Here is a 21,960-nt window from a genome sequence, read left to right on the forward strand (position 1 = left end):
GCTGTACTGTTGCAATCGTAAATCTACTCAAGCTGTATTCAAAAGCATTCCTCACATATTAGACCAATTTGTGAAGGAGGAGTAGGGCAACACAGAGCAGTCCCATCCCTGATGATGTGTACTGACTAGCTCTGCCCCCTGCATCCACATATGAAGAACAAACATCCACAAGGGAGTCCTCAACTACAGCTATATGCCTGTAATGAAGGCTTCCATGAGACCTGAATGTTGTGCAAGCCAGGGTTACAAATTGCATGGAAGCCTTCACCTGTACAACTGTACATGTGAAATCTCCTCCCTGCAGATGTTTATGCTGTCTGTGTGGAGCAGGACGTGGCTCTCCCCTTACCTGTTGGTTTAGTGTGAGGAATATTTCTGATTAGGGCTGTAGTATACTTAGGATTTAGGTATACTGAGGTAGGACTGAAGCTTAGAAATATAACATACTCTGCACACAACTGGTTGTAGGTTCAGTCCGTGGTATCTCCCAGTAGAGCAGAGAAAGACTGGAAGTTTGGAGAGGGCCACTATCACCGAGATTAGACAATACTAAATTAGATCAATCAGTGGTCTGCCACAGCTTCCTACATAAGTAAACCTCTAAAAACTAATGATTCACGCTTTTCTGCAAACAGCAGGAGACAACAGAGCAAAAATCCTGTACAAATATATAGTAGTAAATACCATCAATGTTGACGAATACACAGGAGTACTTTACAAGGGGAGGGCAGATTTCAGGGATCTACTTTTTTTTTTTTTTTTACACTTGATCCCTAGAGCTACCTAGGACACAAGACACACACTTGGAATTAAAGAATTCTGAGTCCGGGAGTTTCTTTTGAGTATCGGAACTGAATGGAGGTCACAGTTCTTCCACACAAAATTCCACTTCCCAAGATTTCTTCACTTCAGCAGTATAATTTAGGGAAGGCATTTTGTTGCTATTAATAAATTTAGGAATCAGAAATCCTTGCCAAAATACTGCAAATCCAGGTATCTACCTACCTTCTGTCTGCCTCTGCTCTACATTTACGAACATCTGGAATATTCACTATAGCAGGACAAGGCCTCCCCCCCCCCCCACAAGTCTTCCTATGATCCAATGGGGTTTACTGCCCAGGAAACGTCCGTAGGATGGAAACCTTGGCGTTGCAAGGGATTCGTTGTGCTCGGACAGACAATAATGTTTCTCTGGGAGTAAACCCCACTTAACTGAGTGAAGCATTTCTAAGTAAATGCAAATAGGTTTGAACTGGAGAAAGAATAAACCCCCTTGTTAAATCTTAATTAACTTCTGCTACACCGCTATGCTAACCATACAACCCCACCCCTTCCTAAAATAGAGAAGAGCTCAGAGGCGCCCCCGCTCGGCCACCTTTGAGGAAGTGCAACTCTCAAAAGAAGCAGCTCGCCCTCTACGTTGCGTTTTGATTGGCCGAGCTTGCCGGGGAAAGGGGCGAGGCCGCACATCCAATCACATGACGAGAGGTTTGCCGGGCACGTGTCGACTTCCAGGCTGCTCCCGGGTGGCACAGCGGGCTCCTAGCGCCACCTGCTGCTGGCCTCCTAGTACAGCAGGAAGGCGCCATGGAAGAAGAGACGTGGTCGACCGGCGCGGCGCTGGGCGACAGGGGGGAGGAGGCGGAGGAAGAGCAGCAGCAGCAGCCACGGCGTATAACTCCCGTCACCATGGGCGGGCCGGAGGAAGCAAGTGAAGGCTGCGAGGGCCTCTGGGAGCTGCCCGTAGAGTTCAGCGCGCGGAGGCCAGAGTGCGGCCGCTGCGGGTGAGTGAAAAAAACTAGGCCGTCATTCCCGGGCAGTCATGTGACTCTTGCGTGGCGGCATTCTCGTTTCGCGCCCTCTACTGGTCGAGAGAACGCAACGCAACCCCTGTGCACTTTCCTGGTCAATGTCCGCAGGTTCTCTTTTTTATTATGTATCTCGGGGAAAGGGTTGCTCCGCCGCCCCTCTTTTTATATTAGAGGAAATGATCCGCTTGTTTGGAGGGATGGCTAAAAAGGAGTAATTAAGGGCTCAGTCCTATGCAGGGTTAGACAGAAAAAAAAGTCCTACAACTCCAAACATGCTTTCCCCCCTTTTCTTTCTAAAACGCTTTAGAAAGAATGTATTATTTGCCAAAATAATTTCTTACGGTTAGATCATGAACTCCCCATGTGGGAACCTCTCACTCCATTTCCAGAGGGTAGCCTCCAATCATTTGATGGGTTCAGTCTTCCCCAACCTGGTGCTCTCCAGATGTTTTGGACTACAACTCCCAGCATTCTTGACCATTGGCCATGCTTGCTGGGGCTGATGGGTGTTGAAGTTCAGAACGTCTGGAGGGGACCAGATTATGGAACCCTGGCTTGACTTCTCCTTCTGGGAGGAAAGGTGGCTTACTGTGCAGGCCAGAGAGATCGCAAGTAGCAAAGAATGGGACCAGACAGCTGTTCCCATTGTACTGTGCAGCTGGGGAAATCAGCAGAGGCAGGGAGAATTGATCTAGCAGGGCTGCCCAGAAATATCGAGCCAGCAAGAGAAAACAATGGCTGGTTCCTCTTGGTTGCTCATCCTCCTTCTTTCATGGGAAGACAGGGAGGTTTGGGGCCTGTGCTGCTGCCTGAGGACAGGCTGTCTGCAAGCTCCTACCTTGGTCGCCCTCTATTTCTGGGTAGTGTGGCAGAGAGAATTGGGTCCGATCCCCAATACTGCACTGGCTACAGGGAGAAGACAAATGGGCAAAGTTGGCAAGGAGCAGACACATCCTCGCCAACTTACCTGCATTCTCTCTGGATGGCATGGTGATGTGGAATGGGTCCAGTAAGCCCAGTTTTCCCAACTTCACTTGCCCAGGAAGAGAGGGACAGAAAGCAAGTAGAGGCTAGAAGTTACTAGGATGAAATTGTTTCACCAGACTGTTGACCTGAGACAGTTGTAGGGAGCAAATGACTGTTGTTACAGCAGTTTCACTGGCTACCAGTCTGTTTCTGGGTACAATTCAAAGTGTTGGTTATCACCTATAGAGCCCTATACAGCTTGGCTGAAAGGCTGCCTTCTCCCCTGCAAGCGTTTCAGGCTACCTGAAAAACTGCCCATACATGGTTCTTAAGATCTTTTGGAAAGGCCCTTCTTTTAAGATTGTCACCTTCAAAGGTGTGTTTGCTGGTGACCCAAGAGAGGGCTTTTCAGTGGCTGCTCCCAGGCTGTGGAACTCCCTCCCAAGGGAGTTTAGACTCACTCCTACTCTGCTGTTGTTCTGCCAGGAGGCAAAGATCCTGTTCAGACAACACGCTAAGCCATCGTGGTTAAGCATTTTGAGCTAAACATTATGGCATAGCATGTCTCGTGAATCACGACTTCGTGTGTAGTTTGAACCATTCCTAACAATGGTAGCTGAATAACCACAGTTTAAACATGCTAACAATCATTGGTTGCAATAGGGTTAGTGGCATAACCATGGCTTAGCATGTTGTCTGAACAGGGTCAAAAAATTTTTTATTCAATTTATATCCCACCTATATACAAAATATTCTAGGCGGCATACCTAAACCAATTTAAACAAGATAAAACACTCAATAAAATGGTACAACATAAAACAATATATAACAGTCAGCAATAAGATTCTAAAAAGGGAAGGCATGCCAGAATAATAGAGTCTTTAATGCCTGTTTAAAGACATTCAAAGTAGTCAGCAGGCACATTTCAGCCAGCAGGTCATTCCACAGCTAAGTGGCAGCAAAACAAAAAGTCCTCTGGCATTTGGCTGCCAATCTCACATTCGGCAGCTGTAGCAGATGACCCTGGGCCAAGGAGCTTAAATGGCAGGCTGGAACATAGGGGAGAAGGTGCTCCCTAAGATACCTTGGACCTAGTCCATGTAGGGCTGTAAAGGTAAGAAATTGTACTTTATATTTTGCCCAGAAACAAATTGGCAGCCAGTGTACAGGTTTTAAAACCGGTGTTATATAATTGGAGACCCACCTGGATTGTTTGGTGGGAGATTCAGGACAGATAAAAGGGAGCACTTCTTCACACAGCGCATAGTTAAACTATGGGATTGATTATCATAACATGTAGTGATGGCCACCATTTTGGATGGCTTTAAAAGGGGGTTGGATAAATTCCGGGAGGCAAAGGCTATCAATGGCTATTAGTCCTGATGGCTATGTGCTACCTCCAGTATCCAAGACAGTAAGCCTATATGCATAAGTTGGTGGGGAACATGGGTGGGAGGCTGCTGTTGCACCATGTCCTGCTTTGTTGGTACCTGGTTAACAGCTGGTTGGCCACTGTGTGAACAGAGTGCTGGACTAGATGGACCCTTGGTCTGATCCAGCATGGCCCTTCTTATGTTTTATTGTTTTAATTAATTCTGTTTTTTTCTGCAAGCTACCTTGAGTGCTATTTTTTTTTGGTAGAAAAGCAGGGTAAAAATCAAATACCCCCCCTCCCAGAACAATAACAATCCCTTACCCTCGAGGCTAGCCAACCCAGTGTCCCAGGCAGGTTTGTAATTTTTCTCCTACTGATTCTCAGCCTAATTTGCTGCACAGGGCTGACTGAGTTCTCCTCAAGCACATGGATTAATGGTAATATTTGCACCAGACTTGAAAATCTGTGCATAACTGTCACTAGTAGAAGAGATCACTTGACAAACACAGAGGGGTACTTCACACGAGAAAAACGTGGTATGTGAAGGAGGCCTTAGTACTGGGAACCTAAAAAAGACCCCCACCCCACCCCCCCACCCCACACAAAAAGTAATCAGAATGTCTTATTAAAATAGCAGGGGCTTTCACAGAACTCAGGAATTACATAGACATATCGGCTAAATAATGAAAATTATCTTAAAAGATGCTCCAAAGGGTATCATATAGAATTAATCCTAGTGAAATTTATGGAATGCAATGTAAGAAGTATGTGTGCTTAATTCTGTCTGGCATGAGATTGACAGAATAAGCCCATCTTCTTCTGAAAAGCACTGGTGGCTTGTAAACATACCCATTAGGGACTTAATTAGGGGAGACTAAAAGATCCCTCATAACATGCAACACTTATTCCCACCATCTAACACATTAGCCAGTGCATTAATTCTCAAAGCCAAGACAGCCTTGAATTATGAATGAGGTATTTCAAAGCCTTTTTATTTCTCTTTCTTTGATTGACAAATCTCCAAAGTTAAATTTAATAAATCTCTCTTGGTGATGACGGTCATGACTGACATGAGGGAAAATGTCAAGGTTAGCACATATCTCTGAGGGACAGAGGAAGTGTTAGCACGACTACTGTGGAAAGTTCACAGGTCATGAAGGGACTGTGGAATAATATTTTATATCGAAAGTCCTCTGATTTATTAAACTTCACAGTCCACTCACTTCAGAGCTGTTGAGCACAAAGCAGTTATTTGGAAGTCTCTGCTTTGCAAGTTCATCTGAATCTTCCACCTGCTCTGCAGAAACAGTAGTGGCTTCTTGGACTTACAGATACGCTTAATTCATAAATCATTTTAGACAGTCATTTTCTTGCTTTTATAAATATAAACTGAGATTTCATAACCCAATTAGAAAAGTGGGGCCAAATAAGACAGGCTGCAAGGAAGTGTATGAGGGAAAGCAGATAGGAAAAAATCCCCTCATATTTATTTTCTTTGGCTGTCTGTAGCCACAGTCATTTCAGGTAAGATGGTTATAATTCAATTTCTGGGCCACCGATCCCACAATTCAAGAAAAAAAAAAGCAATAATAATAATAATAATAATAAAACAAATTAAGCAATTGGAAAACAAATCTTAAGCTTTATTGTGTATTCCCCCCCTCTCTTACACACACACACACACACACACACACACTCTTACAGTCTTAGAATCCACCATATTCTAGTGTGAACCCAGAGTTGGACTATTCTCAGTTCTTTACAAGAAATTATATATGACAAAATAAACAGGGTACTTACCTGCAATGATGTGGATTTTCCTAGAAAATTATCAATTGGAAAATTTCCCAATGCAAATTTGATTCCTTTGCATATTGGTCATTTGTATGGGAAAAGTTTCATTTTGCATCAGAAAATGTTCTGGTGCCCTAGAGCAGGGGTGGATACTTGTGATCCTACAACTCCCATCATCCCTTCCCATTGGCTTTGCTGTCTAGAATGATAGAACCCATAGACCAAAACATCTGGAGGGCCACAAAGTGCCCACCCCTAATTTAGCATGTTAATTTTACTTGTATTTACTAAATAACTCTATTAAAAATGCCCATGTTCATTTTTTATCCCAATATGCCACAAATATTTGATCTAAAATATTAGAGGAAAAACATTAAAGCACATTATGTAGACATTTTATTGGAAAACTTCTTTAAAAAACTAAACACAATAGCATGTGCTTTCCTTACATTGTTTAAATTTAAGTGGGGGAAAAGGTACTGAAAACTGTTGACACACTAAGGGTGCAATCCTATTCGATCTGTCCTGGGTACCCATAAGCCTCCGAACTTGGAGGCTTGCAGATGTCCATTTGCAGAGTGTTGCACCTCCCACTCTGCATTTTCGCTAGACAGGCATTTTCGCCCATCTAGGAGAAGCATCACGGAGCTCAGCTAAAAACTTTTCTTTTTCCTAAAGCTTTTAAAACTTGATTTTGTTCTGACTTTTATACTGCCTGTTTGGTGCATTCTCTTCCCCTCCTTATTGTTTTATTATGATTTTATTAGAATGTAAGCCTATGCGGCAGGGTCTTGTTATTTATTGTTTTACTCTGTACAGCACCATGTACATTGATGGTGCTATATAAATAAATAATAATAATAATAATAATAATGGGGAAGGGAAGGAGGCTGGGGATGGCTGGGGACAGCTCATATCCCTGTGTCCCCAGTCTCCTCCCTGCCCCCCGGTGTGCCCCCTTTCACAGCTCTACGACTTCCCGTTTGCAAGGTTGTACAGACAGCTGGCGTGGTTCTCTCTGTGAGGGGGACGGGACAGGGAGCTCGGTTTCCTGGGTGCTAGGTCAGAGCACTGTCACCGGGCTCAGATCCAGGAATTCAAAATATCCTATGTCCCCCAGACATTTCTAGGCTGACTAATTAATTCCCTAATTAATTTTAGCAACCCAAAGTAATGTGCATGAAATTAACCGTTCATCTTTTTCAACAGAGTTCTCCTCTCTTTCACTGAGGTTGTTGAGGCACCTTCAGTTTTGCTGTCGCTATTTATTAGATCCATTTCAGTCTGAGGCATATGTGAATTTCATGTTTTTCTCTCACACACTTGCTAAGGAGAGTCACCTGAAAAATATTAATTACAACTTTGAAACTGCTAGCCTTTCCCAATATTGTATTTGCAATTGGCATACATTTATTTTTACCAATCAACTTATTAAACACCCCACATCACTGACTACTTGAGACAGAGATGAGCTGGAATAAAACCATTCCCAGACACTGTGGCAAGCAACAGAAGGATATAAGTCAGTTTCTGGATTCCCTCTTTATCACACCCCAAAGCAGGGTTGAATTCCCAGTGGTTAAAGAATTCTATAGGACAAAGCAAATGGGATGCTGATGATAAAATTGAAGAAACTGAGCTCACTATGCCAGAGTCAAGTTGAGCCCCTGTTCCAACAGTATTACTTCCTCTCATGTAAATGCATAACTACATGTATTGGTGCTAGAGCAGCATTTCCAAAATTCTTTAATCTCAATTCGCCTTCTAAATCTACTCTACCTTTCACCCTCTCCCAAGACAGCAACAGGAGAGGGGCTGTAACTCAGTTGGAAAGCATATGCTTTGCATGCAGAAATTCCAAGGTTCAATCCCTGGCATCTTCATGTAGGGGTGGGAAGGAACCCTGGAGAGCCACTGCCAGTCAGTGTAGACAGTACTAAGCTAGATAGTGGTCTGACTCAATATAAGAGTAGGTTGGTGGGCAAGTGTATGGTGATCATTACATGCAGCAGTATGCATGTAGTCTGCAGCCGTGAATGGGGTGTGTAGACAAGGTAAGGGGATATTATTTTTTAGTAGGAAGAGAGTTCCCATCACTCCTCTTTTTGCCCAGTTCCATTCATTTGCTTATCTGCAGAGCTGAGCTTTGAATGGAGAAGGGAATGAGGCTGTCACCAGTTCTAAAGAGGCTTTAGCTTTGCACTCCTGTCTAATAAATGGGGAGGTGTAGAGCTGCCCTGGCAGGCAGGCAGCCTCCTTGGAGTTAGAAACATGAGAAGGAGGTAGAAGCTTGCCCAGATGCTCCAGCAACTGACCTGAAGGATGCGAACTAAATGGCTCCTTCAGCTGCTGCTGCTTACTTAATTTCCATTATGGCTTCCTGGCGCCCTTCTTGCCCTGTCCAGGATTAGAGGTGTGTGGCTTCTAGAAGTGAGCAATTCTGGCAGTAGTAGCTATGGATCACTTGCAGATATCGAGCAATTATGCCCTCCTGAAGGTGACTCCCTCCTGAAGGCCCCAGCCCACAGCGTAAAACCCTCGGCACTAGAGAGAATTATATTTGATTTGTGAATTAATTGGAATTTGTCTTTCATTCCCATCTGCTATCAAGAACTGAAATGACTGTTTTTTTAATGTGTGATCTCCAGGGAGAGGCATATTATGGTTACAGCCTTTCTCTGCTATGCTATAATTGTCAAGTTGTTGGTTTTCTTACGAACTCCCAGAGAAGTACAGTTGAATACTGATGTGAATGAGTACTGCAACTTACTAAGGAGATTGCCACTTTGTGAGTTGGGGGGAATTCAAATCATTAGAAATTTTGTCATTAATTTAAACGAGTCTGGACTGCAGCTATCCCATTGTTCACTCCTCATTGACACGAATAGGAGGGTGTACTTTCTACAGTTCTCAGGTCAATGAGTCTGCACAGTAGAAATCTCCAGTGGGTCATGCCTTTTCCAGCAAAATGCCCATCATTATGGCAAGTGGTGTATATAGAGGAAAAGTTTGTATATGGCAGGGAACCTGGTGTGTGTCGGCTGTGCATCTCCTTGAATAACCAGAAGCTTTATATCTTCTCCCATTGTATCTCCACCTGAACAATTGGTGCTGGGAATGAAGGGCAGATTTTGTCTTGCTACATCCCCATGTGAAGTATTTTATTTTTCTCACAGTGAACAGCAATCATTCACTTGTGTGAAAGGAAGTAAAGACATATACTTAGGTACACCATTGGAGTTGGAGTTAAAGTAGTCCCTTGCTGCCCCTAGTTATGTCAGCCATTGAAAACTAAGTCTGCTCCTATCAGAATCCCATCCTGGGTTCTCTTTCATACTGCACAATCCTAGGCATGTTTATTCAGAAGTAAGTTCCATGGTGTTTTTAGAAAAATGTGGGTAGAGTTACAGGCTTAGAGCATCAGATGGAGGGTGGAGTCATGTTTCCCTACCATCGCTTTGCCTCCTCCTGTCTCACAATAGGGACGAATAGCTTCCTCTTTCTTCCCACAGGGAAGAAAGAGGAAGCGAGCAAGCAAGCATGCAACAGGAAATGTCGGCAAGTTTCGCTATAGTCCAAAAATAGCGGATTTTCACTGTCTTTTTTTATGATAGAATAAAGCTCAGAAGGAGCGGGAGACTGATAGCATTGTCGAAACATGAAAATCCGTGCAATCAAATGCTCGTCTGATGATACTCTTAGTGATACTAGAGTGAATTGCAGTGTTGTTATGCTGAGGTGGAATATTGGGAACTGGCTTTATAGATAAATTTTAATTGGAGAAGTTGATTTCACATACCATCTGATTTATTTGGCTTATATTTAACTATTAGGAATGTTGCCAATATGTGAACATCTGTTTGGTTATTAGAATCCAGTAACCAGAATATTACTTGTATTTTTTCCAGAGATAATTTTATCGTACCAGAGAAATCTGAAAGAGTATATTGTTTGCACTGCAATCTCATTGTGTGATGTTATGCTGACATCATTATTGATATGGTGTATGCTTGGTTCTTAATGTGGTAGCATAGTGAGTTAGGGTCAGGTTTTAAGACTTTGTTGTGGGTTGGTTATTACATGATGAGTTGTGATATTTTGAGGCCATTCATCCTATGCCCATTGAATTTGGCAGCTACCTGTTTTGATCTGTTGGCATTAAAACAAATGCAAACAACATTAAGCATCATTGGATGACCACATCCCTTGGCTGATGAGAACACCAGGAGCCACTGACTGTAGCACGGACTAATCTTGTTAATTAATGTCACTACCCTTTTGATCAGCTTTGTCTTCTGTAATTATATTAACTTCAATCTTGCCTTGAGGGTTGTGTCTTATTGTGTGTGATTGAGAAATGAAGGACATTTCAGAGTAGACTGAAATTGGGGATGAAAGTCATGAGCCATATTAATAATAGAAAATAATCACTTAAAAGCTGACCTATTTTTTTAAAAAACGATCTATTAACTTTTACCCTTTTAACACATTTAAAATATTGTGATGGTGGAAAAAGAACAACCTAAAAAAATGTTTACAAATGAAGTGTGTTATTCTTTCTCCAGCAACCATTCATTAAATGAATAAGTTGAAGATATGCACAATGAGCTTTTGAATCATAGAGTATAGATATCTTCAGAAACATGTTAAAAGGTACCAGGATCTCCTTTTCTTCTAACATCACGTAGTATTAGCATTGGCGAAAAGCTTTTTTTAGCAGCTTAGTTCATGTCTTCTACAAAAATAATTATTTGCTCAAACATACGTGGTTTTGCATCTTGAAAATCCTGAAAATTGTAATTTTATTGGCATATACATTGTTCACTGTTTTGATGCAATAACTAACAAAAGTAAGTTACGACTTGTTTTTCTTTAAGCAAAAATATCTGTCTTTATCAGCATTTGCATCATGTTTGATACATCTTTAATCTTAATTGGTTCTGCCAGTTCCTTAAATTTTTAGCAAAGGTTCTGACTGCAGGCTGTGGATATAGAACATCTAACCAACTAGAGTAATGAAATGTTGCCTGAGAATAATGTGATAAGGGCTTCAAATTATTGAAGAAGAAAAAATGTTCAAGAGGCTTTTGTATGAAGGCTTTTCGTTTGGAAGCACAAAGCAACGTAAAATAGTTGATATAATTTGTTCTTGCCATGCCACAAAGAAGTGTCTTAAGTATCTTTCAAAGGAATATGTATGATTCTGCTCAATAAGATATAATTATAAATAGTTTTTGAGAGGAAGTGTGGATGCTTCATAATCCTGCTGCTGCTGTCAGAATCATTTCTAGGTACTTTTCTCTATTGATTGCTTTTTCTTTGACTTGGAAATTATTGGCAAACTTCTTTAATTTGCAAACTGTAGAAGAAGGGGGCAGTACACCAAGCCCCTCTTGTTTGGAGGCACCACTTGGTGAGAAACATTAGAGCAGGTAGGTCTGTAGCAAGATAACGGCTCTAAAATAGGGAAATCTCGCTTCTGAAGGATCCATAGGGAATAACAAAGAGGAGCTGCTGCAACTTCTTTGGCACTGTTCCAAAAGCTGATTTTGGGGGACGGGACTGTGAGGCTGTATCTCTACTGTAGCTGTCATTGAAGCTAAGTTAAAACGAAAGTGCAGAAAGAGAATGGTTGCAATTTGATATGCATTTAAGTCAAAGTTATGCAGCCTGTACGTAGGATTGTAGCCAAGATCTGTATGAGTTTACATTATTTTATTGGTTCAGAAGCCAGCGCATCACCATGCCATACTCCACCAACAGGGCAATGTGAGAAGAGCGAGATTATGCTGCAGCTCTTCTCCTTACCTAGTGTCAACATTGAAAACCAGGTAATGCTGGCATGGGGGAAAGCCAGAGCATGGGTTTCTTCCATGCAGTCTATATCTTCTGCTGTTATCCTGGCATTGTGAGAAGGAGCAGCACTGTAGCAGCTCTCATGTCACTGGAGTAATGCAAGGACTCACTCATAAAGGACCCTGCTTTTTACCTGGCTGGTGCTGCTGTCCTGCATGAAGCTGAAGTATGTCCCAGGCCAGAGTCCTTTGTGCACGTGCAGAGCATTCCTACTTCATACAAAGCAACAGAACCAAAAGCAACACGCAAAAGAATTGCACACCAATCTGACCATCTTGCCCTTGTGAAATGCGAATATGCAATAAGATTCCAGGGAACACTCCCCACACCTGCTCGCTCTTGCCTTCCTGAGAGAGAGAGGAAAATGCAAGGCCCAAAGTTTTTTGGGCACAGAAATGTAGTTGCCTGACTCTCTGGGTGGTTCAACTCCAACTGTCCAAAATTGATGCCGGTGGAAGTAACCTTCTTACTGCTCAGTGCAGAAATACAGTGTATTAAAATGTATAATTGGGCTTCCCCTGTCTCTGTCACAGATGGTGTTTCCTGTTTTTGATCCAGGACCATGAGAGAAGTTGCAGTTGCCCTTTTGCCCATCATTCTCTCCTACCTAACATGGGGCAGAAATGCTAGCTTGCTTGCCAAAGCAGGTGTGAAGAAGGTGGGCAAAAATGTGGAGGCAGTACTTAAGACTTAGTTTATCCTTTCTTGATGCTTTTGAAACAAAGGAATGATCTCTAGTGAAGACCAGTAGAAATGCATAAGCAAAGTAGTTCCTGGCTCAGGTTCATAGTGTGTTTTTGTATTTTGTGATAGACTTCTATTTTCTTTTGAAATAATTACCCAGAGCACTTAGAGTAGTGTGGACAGCTCTTTGTAGTTCTCAAGAATACAAATCAATAAAGTAAATAAATAGAGATGTGTTCCCTTTAAAACTTCATTAAGAAGTGATCCACTCCATATTTTTCTACATCTTTTCATTTTGACATGCTTGTAAAATAAATATTTAAAGCTTTTTTGATGCATAATTACAGGCACAAAAGAGAAACTTCAAAATATTCAAATAATTCAAAAGATTTACCCTCCCCCCAAAAAACCCTCCCAAGTTTCTGTCTTTCCTAAAGCATAAAAATACTCTACAAGAAATTCTTAGTTGGCAGAGATGGTGTAAAGTATTAACTAGATTGTACCATTGTCAAGGGACCAGAAGTCACATTGTGTTTTCTCCAACCAAGTACTCTTTTGTAAATGTATTTGTCTAATTGTTTCACACTTCAGAAAGACAGGAATTTGATTGGATGGACATGGATTTTAGTACTTTTGTAAAGGAACATTTCTGAAGTTGGACTCATAACGAGCATACTTCTGAAAAGTGAACTGTCTTGTTAGCTTCCTTAATACAACAGCAGGCTAATTATACACTTCGGTAGCTCAGGTCTTTATAAGATGATGAAAGCAGCTGTATGTTTAAAGCCAGATGTGCTCTTTCTGCTGAGAGGATATGATTCTTTGTGAATTTTGGAGCTCTGATTCAAACACTTAGGTTCTTTATGTTGAGGTTCCTGAATGCAATACAAAAGGTTGAAGAAGTTTGGTATATTTAGACTAGAGAAGAAATGATTAAGAGGTCATATGATACTGTCTTCCAGTATTTGAAGGACTGTCAGGTAGATGATGGAACAAATTTGTTTTCTGTTGCTCCAGAGGGCAGGACCTGAACAGCAGATTCAAATTACTTAAAGGATTTCAACTCAATGCTAGGAAAAGCTTCCTGATGATACAAGCTGCTTTAGAGTGGAACAGACTTCCTATTCTCTTTTGTTAGACAATTTTAAGCGGAGGCTGGATGATCACCTACTGGGGATAGTATAGCAGTGGATTGCCTGCATTGGCAGAAGATTGGAAATAATGACCTTTGAAGTCCCTTCCGTCTCTATGATTCTATATCCCACCCACCCCTGGCAAATGCATGTAGTTGCATGTCCTCCACAGATTTGCGCTCAGAGTCCAGGGCAAGGCAATTATGGATGGCATGGGGACTTCTTGGCTCTTCACTGTACTGAATAACAATGGCAGAGTAATTTGTTTTCAGCTTCTCAGTGTTCATAACATCTGCACTTGTTAACAAGAAGGAATACATGTAATAACTACCCATAAGGTTACGGTGCATTTTTGCCAGAGTGCTTCTTGGGATGCAATTTAGAAAGGTGATTCTGGATGACCATGGACCAGTTCCCAAAGAGCAGACTTTCATTATGTTATCCTTCTCCACTCCATTTCTAATATCTTTGTTGGTTGTTTGGTACAAGGGTGTGTTGGGGCATCAAATATCTCAAATGTCGGTGGAAGAATAAGACAAATGCTGAATGCACATATCTTAATCTCCACATCAGGCATTAATTAGGTACATGAAACTTGTGGAGCTCCCAAAACCAGTTTGTGAGTTTAAGATGCCATGTAGCACAGCAAAAATGTGGGGTTTTTAAAGACATTTTCTCCTCTTCCCTCCTAGAAGTAAAGACAGCTATTTTAAGGTATCTTCTAAAAATTAGTGTAATTATTAATTTAATTATTGTTTTAGTACTGTATGTGGTTTTATATCTTTCTTAAAACCCACGATTCTTTTTTGAAGATGTTATTTCAGGAAAAAAATAGAGTTTGCAGATCTTAAACTGGCCTGCAGAGAGCAGTGGTGTATTTTACTACTGCATTTTTTTCCCTGATTGAAAAGATTGGTACAATTTTTTTTCACTGCCTCTTTAAAACTATTTCCTTACACTTGTACATGTTACAAGAATGTTTAATGCTTCTTTTAAAATTTATTTTAAAGATATCTCAACCACTGTATTCTGACTCATTTTATCTACAATATATATATTCTGTACTGCATAAACCAGGAGAAAATGTCTGTGTGATGGTGCAGATATTGTAAAACAAATACAGTGCTTTAAAATAGTGAACCTAATTTTCCAGATATATAGCCAATTTTTAATCTCTATTCATAAATGCATCTTTTAGAATTATAATATAATACGGTGTGTTAGGGACTGCCTACTTTCAATCTTTGTTCTGGAACACATGAAAATAATAGATTTCCCTGTAAGACATGAGATTCTAGGTATCCTATGTTAAAATTTGCATTAAATATATGTTTAAAAAATCTTCATGTAAAAAACAATCTTTTTCTTTAAAAACAGCAACAACTCAAGAAAGCAAAAGATGATTTCATCTTTTTCCTTAAAAACAACAACACAAGAAATCAAAAGATAATTTCATCTTTCAGTAACAGATACAAAATTGGATCTTTAATTTATTTGAAGACAGGAGGCAGTGTTATCCGGATATCAGTCAATATACATAACTGGAACTAGAGGACATCCATGCAGTTCCATACACCCTGTACCCTCCATTAATTTCTCCAAAGCCTTAAACTCTCAGTTGTACACAATAAAACCTAACAAAGCTGCTACAGATAACTGCTGTGTCTCCAGTTATGAGGTCTATGAATTGGCAGTTGTGCATTACAGTAAGAATCCAGAAGTCCTTGCTTTTCAAAGGTATAAAAAAGAGCTACAGATCTCTGATATTTCTACGTTATGATCTCTGTTTAGAAAACACATCAGCTTAATGGGTGCCTAAGCATTCAGTAATGCTTCCTCCCCTTCGTGCCTTTGATACATGGCCTATTTCCTTCTATTAATCTCAGACAAACTGCTACAGGTATTTCTCCATTTCATTTTGTATAAGTTGTACACTAAATAACAGGATTCAGCAGGTAACAAAAGGCTGCCCTTTTAGCAAACAGACACAATAGCAGAACCTCTGCCTATCCAACCAAAACATGGCATGAAGGCTATCAGGCTTTTTAAGAAGCACATCTTCACTTTAGCCTGTTCTATGCCTTTAACTGTGCAAAAAAGGCAAAGAGGTTGAAATAGCTGTTGGTGTGGAGTACCATGTTCCCTAACTTAAGTGTGAAGAGATGGGAACATGTTCCACCAATTGGTCTTTTCTTTTGCAACTGGGCCCAGTTCAAGCTGTTCATCTTTGCATTTAAAATCCTTAATGACCTGCAATTTATTCCGAACTGCTCCCCCAATCTCTGGTTTATATTTATCTTTTATCTTCCCCCACCCCCCAAAGGACCTAGAGTTCCTGCAGCTAAGAACCTTACAGTGCAAACCTGTGCTTCTCTACTCTGAAGTAAGCCACATTGGACAGTAACACAAACTTGCCATTGCAGGTTCTGTCTCTTTAATCTACAAAATAGCAAGTATGGTTCCACATAGCTTGCTGCCAGTGACCATCTTTCCTGCTTCACAAAACAGGAAGCCAGAGCCATCTCCTGCTTTAGCCCCTTCCTTTTCAAGTAGCACTTCCTAGCTGAAAAGATAATTAATGATGTACAACTTTTGTGGTGGGTGAAAACAGGTTAGGCAGTCACCCCTGCCCAACAAACCATAATGAAAACAGACTAGGTTCCGTTTAGTTCTTTGTCACTTTACCACAGGGCCCAACTTTGCCATTGGTCCCACTCAGCATGGCCAATGGTCAGGGATGATGGAGTTTGTAGTCCAGCATTCTCTGGAGGGCCACAGATTTACCACCATTGCCTTGCCAACAGTTGATCATGCAAGGGTGCTGTGCATCGAAGATGGCCCCTCTATCTTCTCATTATCTCCCAAAGTACTTAGCATAGCTTAGTAATTTTTGCACTGTTTAGTTCCCTAGTACCTGCCTTCTTTTCCTTGTTCCCTTATTATATTATTTCATAAATACTTACCTGGGGTTTTAAGGTGAGTTTCTGACAAATCCCAAGAGAGAATTCTCTCCCTACTCGCTTAAACTACTTGAATCATGTTATGGGGCTTTAAGCAACAGCAAAGTAAAAAGGGAGAGGATGGGCTGAGGTATGATCTGCTGGAGACTAAGAGCTTAGGTTGGCAGTGCCCCTTACTTCTGACTAAAGATGCCTTACATTAAGAGAAGCACACTTGCTCCTGACTAAGATGGACAAAGAGTGTATGTTGGCAGCTTAAGAAAAAAGGTTGACGACACGTTGCCTTCAAGGTTGACACTGGAGCTCGTGTTGCTCCATCATCACTAGGAGCCAGAGAACTCACAGGGCGTTGGCCATACAAGTTTGCTGAGCGCTGCTTGGCCGGCATTTTTCTGGGATCCAGTCTGGCTGAGTGCTCAGCAAAGCATATTTTCTGGGGCATCCGGAAAGTGTGCTTTGACTCCCTGCTCCCATGCACCGATTAGGGCCTTAAAAGCCCTCTTAAAGGTTTTTCCCTACCTTGGAGAAATTGATTTTCCCTACCTTGGGGAAATTGCATTTCTCCCCCCCCCCTTCCGTTCCCCACCAATGGGGGTCTTAAAGAATATGTTAATAGAGCCCTTAAAGCCCCATCAGCACAGGATGGGGGAGACTGGGGCAATCATGGATTTCCCCCTGCTGCGGAAATGGCGGCTACCATTAATACAGTGGGAGGAAATACGAAAAGGGTGCAAATCAGGGCGGAACAATTCCACCCTGACCTGCGGCCTTGCCTTGGGAAGAAAATGCGTTGGGCATGTCCGCCTGTGCAGTTCGGACACGGAGGTATCCGCTGCCCTCGTGGGCCCAGGTGGATTTTCACCCCGGCTCTAATCATCACAGGGAATTGCTCCCATGTAAGTGTGTTTGGATTACAGTGTTACAACAGCTGTGAGGAGCAGGGCCTTTTCTGCGTTGTCTCCAAAAGCTATGGAATGAACTTCCCAATGAGTTATGTCAACATAGTTCCCTCAAAGGTTTTAGGGAACCATGCAAGACTCGTTTATTTAAACATGCTTTTAGAGGTTAGCATAGTAGTGCTACAGTATTATGTTTTGGGTGTGTTTTTGTTGGCATTAATATTACTGCTTGTGTCCTGTTGGTTCTCCCCCGTTTTTTTAGATATGTATGTTTTATATTGTATACTGTTTCATTACAAGCCAACTTGACTGCAGTGGTGAGGTGGAATATAAACATATCAATAAAAGCTTAATGGCAGCCTGTAGGTTGGGAAATGATAATGAAGAGCAGCTGATGCAATAATTATTACGAATTCTATTTATCAGACATCCCAACTGATATATATTAATAGTAGCTCTTATTGCAGAATTGCAGTGTTCTTGGAGATGCATGTTGCCTGTCTGCAAAAGAAAATCAACCCCAGTCAGTATCATATGGACCACCTTCTTCTGCAGGACCTTATCTGTGCATTAAAATCATCCTTGGAGATTTTTCTTCAAGTTCCCTGCTATCATGGCTTAGAGCTTAACCATGAGAAACCCACTCTGGTTGCCTCCCTACCAACACCAGAAGTTATGTGGTGGGGATGCCCCCAGTGCTGCTTGCCTGCCTGCTTCTGCGCTTACCCCTGGAAAAATGCTCCTTGCTGCTGTGCTTACATCTCCGCACTCATCTCCTGCACTGCTGAGAACGCAGTAAGTGGAAGTAGTGAAGAGAGTTACTACATTTTCTTGATTCAGATATGCATATCGGGAAGCAGTGGAAGTGATGGGGAGAGTGCATGGGTCTGATATTAAGGATAAAGCCTTCTTGTCTGTGTGTTTGTGAAGGTCCAGTTCTGGAAATCACTCCTTTCAGTAATAGTTTAACATACAGAAATTAAACAAGTCAAGCTTTTCCATTATTTTGTTTCTGTTCCATGAAAAAAAACCTGTTAAAGATACATTTAAAAAGTTGGCAGTCCCAGCTCCAACTTTATGAAAATCTGTGTTTGTAATCCAAAGTTATGTACTGATGCCAGATTTAAGGCAGGCATCACACACATCCTTACTTAGGAGCAAGTCCTGTTGAACTCAGATGGATTTCTTGTGCATATTTACCTGGGAGTATCAGAGGGTAAACTCTGTTCTATGTTGCAGATCAAAGTATGTGAGCTACAAGTTTAATGTTTGTTTGTTTAGGTACACTCAGTTTGGGGGAACAAAGATCATATGAAAGCATTACAGGCAGCTTTACATTAAATAGATTTATTTTCGAGGAAAGAGGGGGAAACGCTAGGTGAAGTGATGTCTACTTAATTTTTTATCTGAAGCTACTTTTATGAAGTTCCCTGCTTCATACAGTTGCTTTAAATGGGTTATATTATAGAATTGCAATGACAATCCCCAGATTACTCTTGCCGCTAGAGGGTGGTACTTTACTGAGAGTTCTCATCAGGAGGATTATGTAAATTAAATGCCCACTGTAGTAGGAAGTAATGGTTGTGAAACTATTCTTCATATTATGCAGACTAGATAAAAATGTTTTTACTAGTGTCTTCCGTTCTATAATTTATCAGACTTTTCAATTGATGCTACCTGAAAAGTCATATTCAGCCTTTCATTATTTTCTTTGGTACATTAGTTTCAGTGAAGATAATGAGTTGTGACTCAGTCTGCAGGAGCCAGTGTTGACTCAGATGTAGGAAATTGGCACAAAGGCATACATTTATAAATCCAGAAGAAACAATAATCAGGGAACTACTGGAATTCCAGTTATTCAAAGAAGCCCATCACAATACTTATTCACTCAGTTCACAGAAGCTTACAGATACGATGAAGTTATTTAATTTGTATCTACTAAATTTATAGCCCCCAATTAAAGTTTCTGTATCAAAAAGCTCTAGATTAAATTTTGAATTAAAGCTGCAGTAGCAGCAAACATTTTGTGGGTTTGAGATAACTCTAAGGGGTGCTTTGTGTAATGTGTGAAAAGGCAAGTCACATATCTGGGGAGTGGACTGAGTAAATGGGGCCAGTTTAACAGTGCAATCCTGTACATCAGACTTCCCTTCTAGATATTTTGGATGACAACTCCTAGCATTCTTGATGATTGGCCATGTTGGCTACAGCCAATGGGAACTGAAGTCCAAAACATCTGGAGGACACCAGGTTTGGGGAAAGCTGCTGTACATGCCAACTGGGAAGCAAGTCCCATCAAGTTCAAAGATGGGTTACTACTAAGTAAGTGGGTAAAACCTACAACATAGAAGGGAAAGCACTTTTGGTTTAATAACTAAATGGAACTTTCATGTTCAATAATACTAGATGTTTGGGGACAAATGGGAAGAAATGGACTGCTTCCAAAGGGTTAGAAATGCAATGCTGGATAATGGGTACTTGGTCTGATCTAGGAAGGCAGTTCTTATATTTTTGTGTGTATGTTTGTGTGATATTTGTGGTCACATGAGCACATGAGAGGGGAATGTGGGAATTTCAGTCTGTTCACCTTCAGTGGGTTTTTAGGTGCTTTGAAGGACATGACCAACAGGATGTATAGTGCTGCCACCAAAATCCGTAGAGAGCTGACTCACACTTTGTACTGCTCTTAGAAATGTAGATGTTGGTGATGATGTGTGAAAAAACCCTGTAGTCTTCATCTAAATCAGTGGTTCTCAACCTTCCTAATGCCGCAACCCTTTAATACAGTTCCTCATGTTGTGGTGACCCCCAACCATAAAATTATTTTCGTTGCTACTTCATAACTGTAATTTTGCTACTGTTATGAATCGTAATGTAAATATCTGATATGCAGGACGTATTTTCATTGTTACAAATTGAACATAATTAAAGCATAGTGATTAATCACAAAAACAATATGTAATTATATATTGTGAAATATTTATTTCTAATTACAAATAAATGACCATCGGAAATATGTGTTTTCCGATGGTCTTAGGCGACCCCTGTGAAAGGGTCGTTCGACCCCCAAAGGGGTCACGACCCACAGGTTGAGAACCGCTGTTCTAAATGAATTGTTATTAATGGCTAAGTTTAAATACCATTAGAACTACTCCTTGTTCAGCAAAATAGAAGCACCGTTTATAAGTATTTAATGTCATACTCACTACTAAGCCAATCCAGAGAGTCTAGCAAGATGCTTTAAAAATGTCAACAAACTCAGGTTCATTAGTTCTTGGCTTTTCATTCTGTGCTTTAAAAAAAACTTTTAAAAAATGTGATGTCCCTGGCATGAGATTGGTTTTAGTGCTCTCTGTATCATCCAGTGCCATTCAATTAAAATGTATGCATAATTCAAGTAACTATAATTCGGTTCCCTTTTGACTTGTGGGCAATTTGCATTACAATTTGTTAATGGAAAATATCCACATTAATCCTTCCTTTTTAAAGGAGTTAATAGATGTACGTAATGTCCAGTTATTTTATATTCTTATATAAGTGCTCTCCATTTTCTTTTTATCAAATGGGCACTGCCAGGGAAGAGCGAAAAATGCTAAGTCAGATTTTTCACCATTGTAATACTCCAGTAAATTTAGCAGATTTGTCATGATTTAATTTTGAATTGGCATCCATCATCTCACCTCTTCAAATCCACAATACTAGCCCTCTCTGCTGTCCTCCTTTCCCAAACCTAACTTTGCAATGGGAATGGGAGATATCATGGCATTCCATGGCCTCAAGTTTACTGTTGTATGTGCAGCAGCATCTATTCATTTCAGGAAGCATGGGATCAACTACGTTTCCCATGTCTCCCCACACCCATGGATGATGCTGTGCATGCCTACAGCATAATCTGGGTCTTGAGACCTAGAGATGTTTCATACACTCAGTAGTGTTGCTGCCTGAGTGAGTTTGAGGAAAGAGAGGGCTGTCTGTCAGCTTTGTCAAAATTGAACTCATTTTGAACTGGGCATGAACTTCAAAGGTCACTTGACCCCAGAGTGGTGGGATGGGGTAAATAGCTGAACGTTTCTTTTTTGAACTTCCATCAGTATGTGAACTGGATGTTACCACTAGTTCTTTGCAAGTAGATCTGCCAAACAGCCGTTAGTTGTGTCAGTGTTGTATAACACATTCATAGTAGAATCAGAAGATTTTGGAAATACAGACCTGGTTCACATGCCAGGAAGGATTTGAATATTCAGTACCTGGCCACGGTTTGTCGTGTCATGCAAAACCAGGCAGCAGGGATTGTGTAAGAATTAAACAACCCTTGCATAACCATGGTCTGCCAGGTGTGATTTGATATGTTTGAATCCTCAGTTCTATCTGATCTACAGACATACTGCAGTAGTATATCCTATGTTTGCAGATATGCTGTGATCTGAATTGTAAGGGTTGATCTAGGGTGAGAGATTTCCATGATTCCCCAATATATCCCTA

General features: G+C 41.1%; 1 protein-coding gene across 1 annotated transcript in view; it reads left to right on the top strand.

Moving 5' to 3' along the window:
- The first annotated feature begins 1,587 nt into the window (after nt 1–1,587).
- Nucleotides 1,588–21,960, top strand: part of DTWD2 (DTW domain containing 2) — a 95,382-nt gene continuing 75,009 nt past the window's right edge. Inside the window, exon 1 of the mRNA XM_063128608.1 lies at nt 1,588–1,784. Within this exon, the coding sequence (XP_062984678.1) occupies nt 1,588–1,784 (197 nt within the window). The remainder of the gene's footprint in view (nt 1,785–21,960) is intronic.

This window comes from Elgaria multicarinata, chromosome 6, assembly GCF_023053635.1.
Source record: "Elgaria multicarinata webbii isolate HBS135686 ecotype San Diego chromosome 6, rElgMul1.1.pri, whole genome shotgun sequence".
NCBI lineage: Eukaryota > Metazoa > Chordata > Lepidosauria > Squamata > Anguidae > Elgaria > Elgaria multicarinata.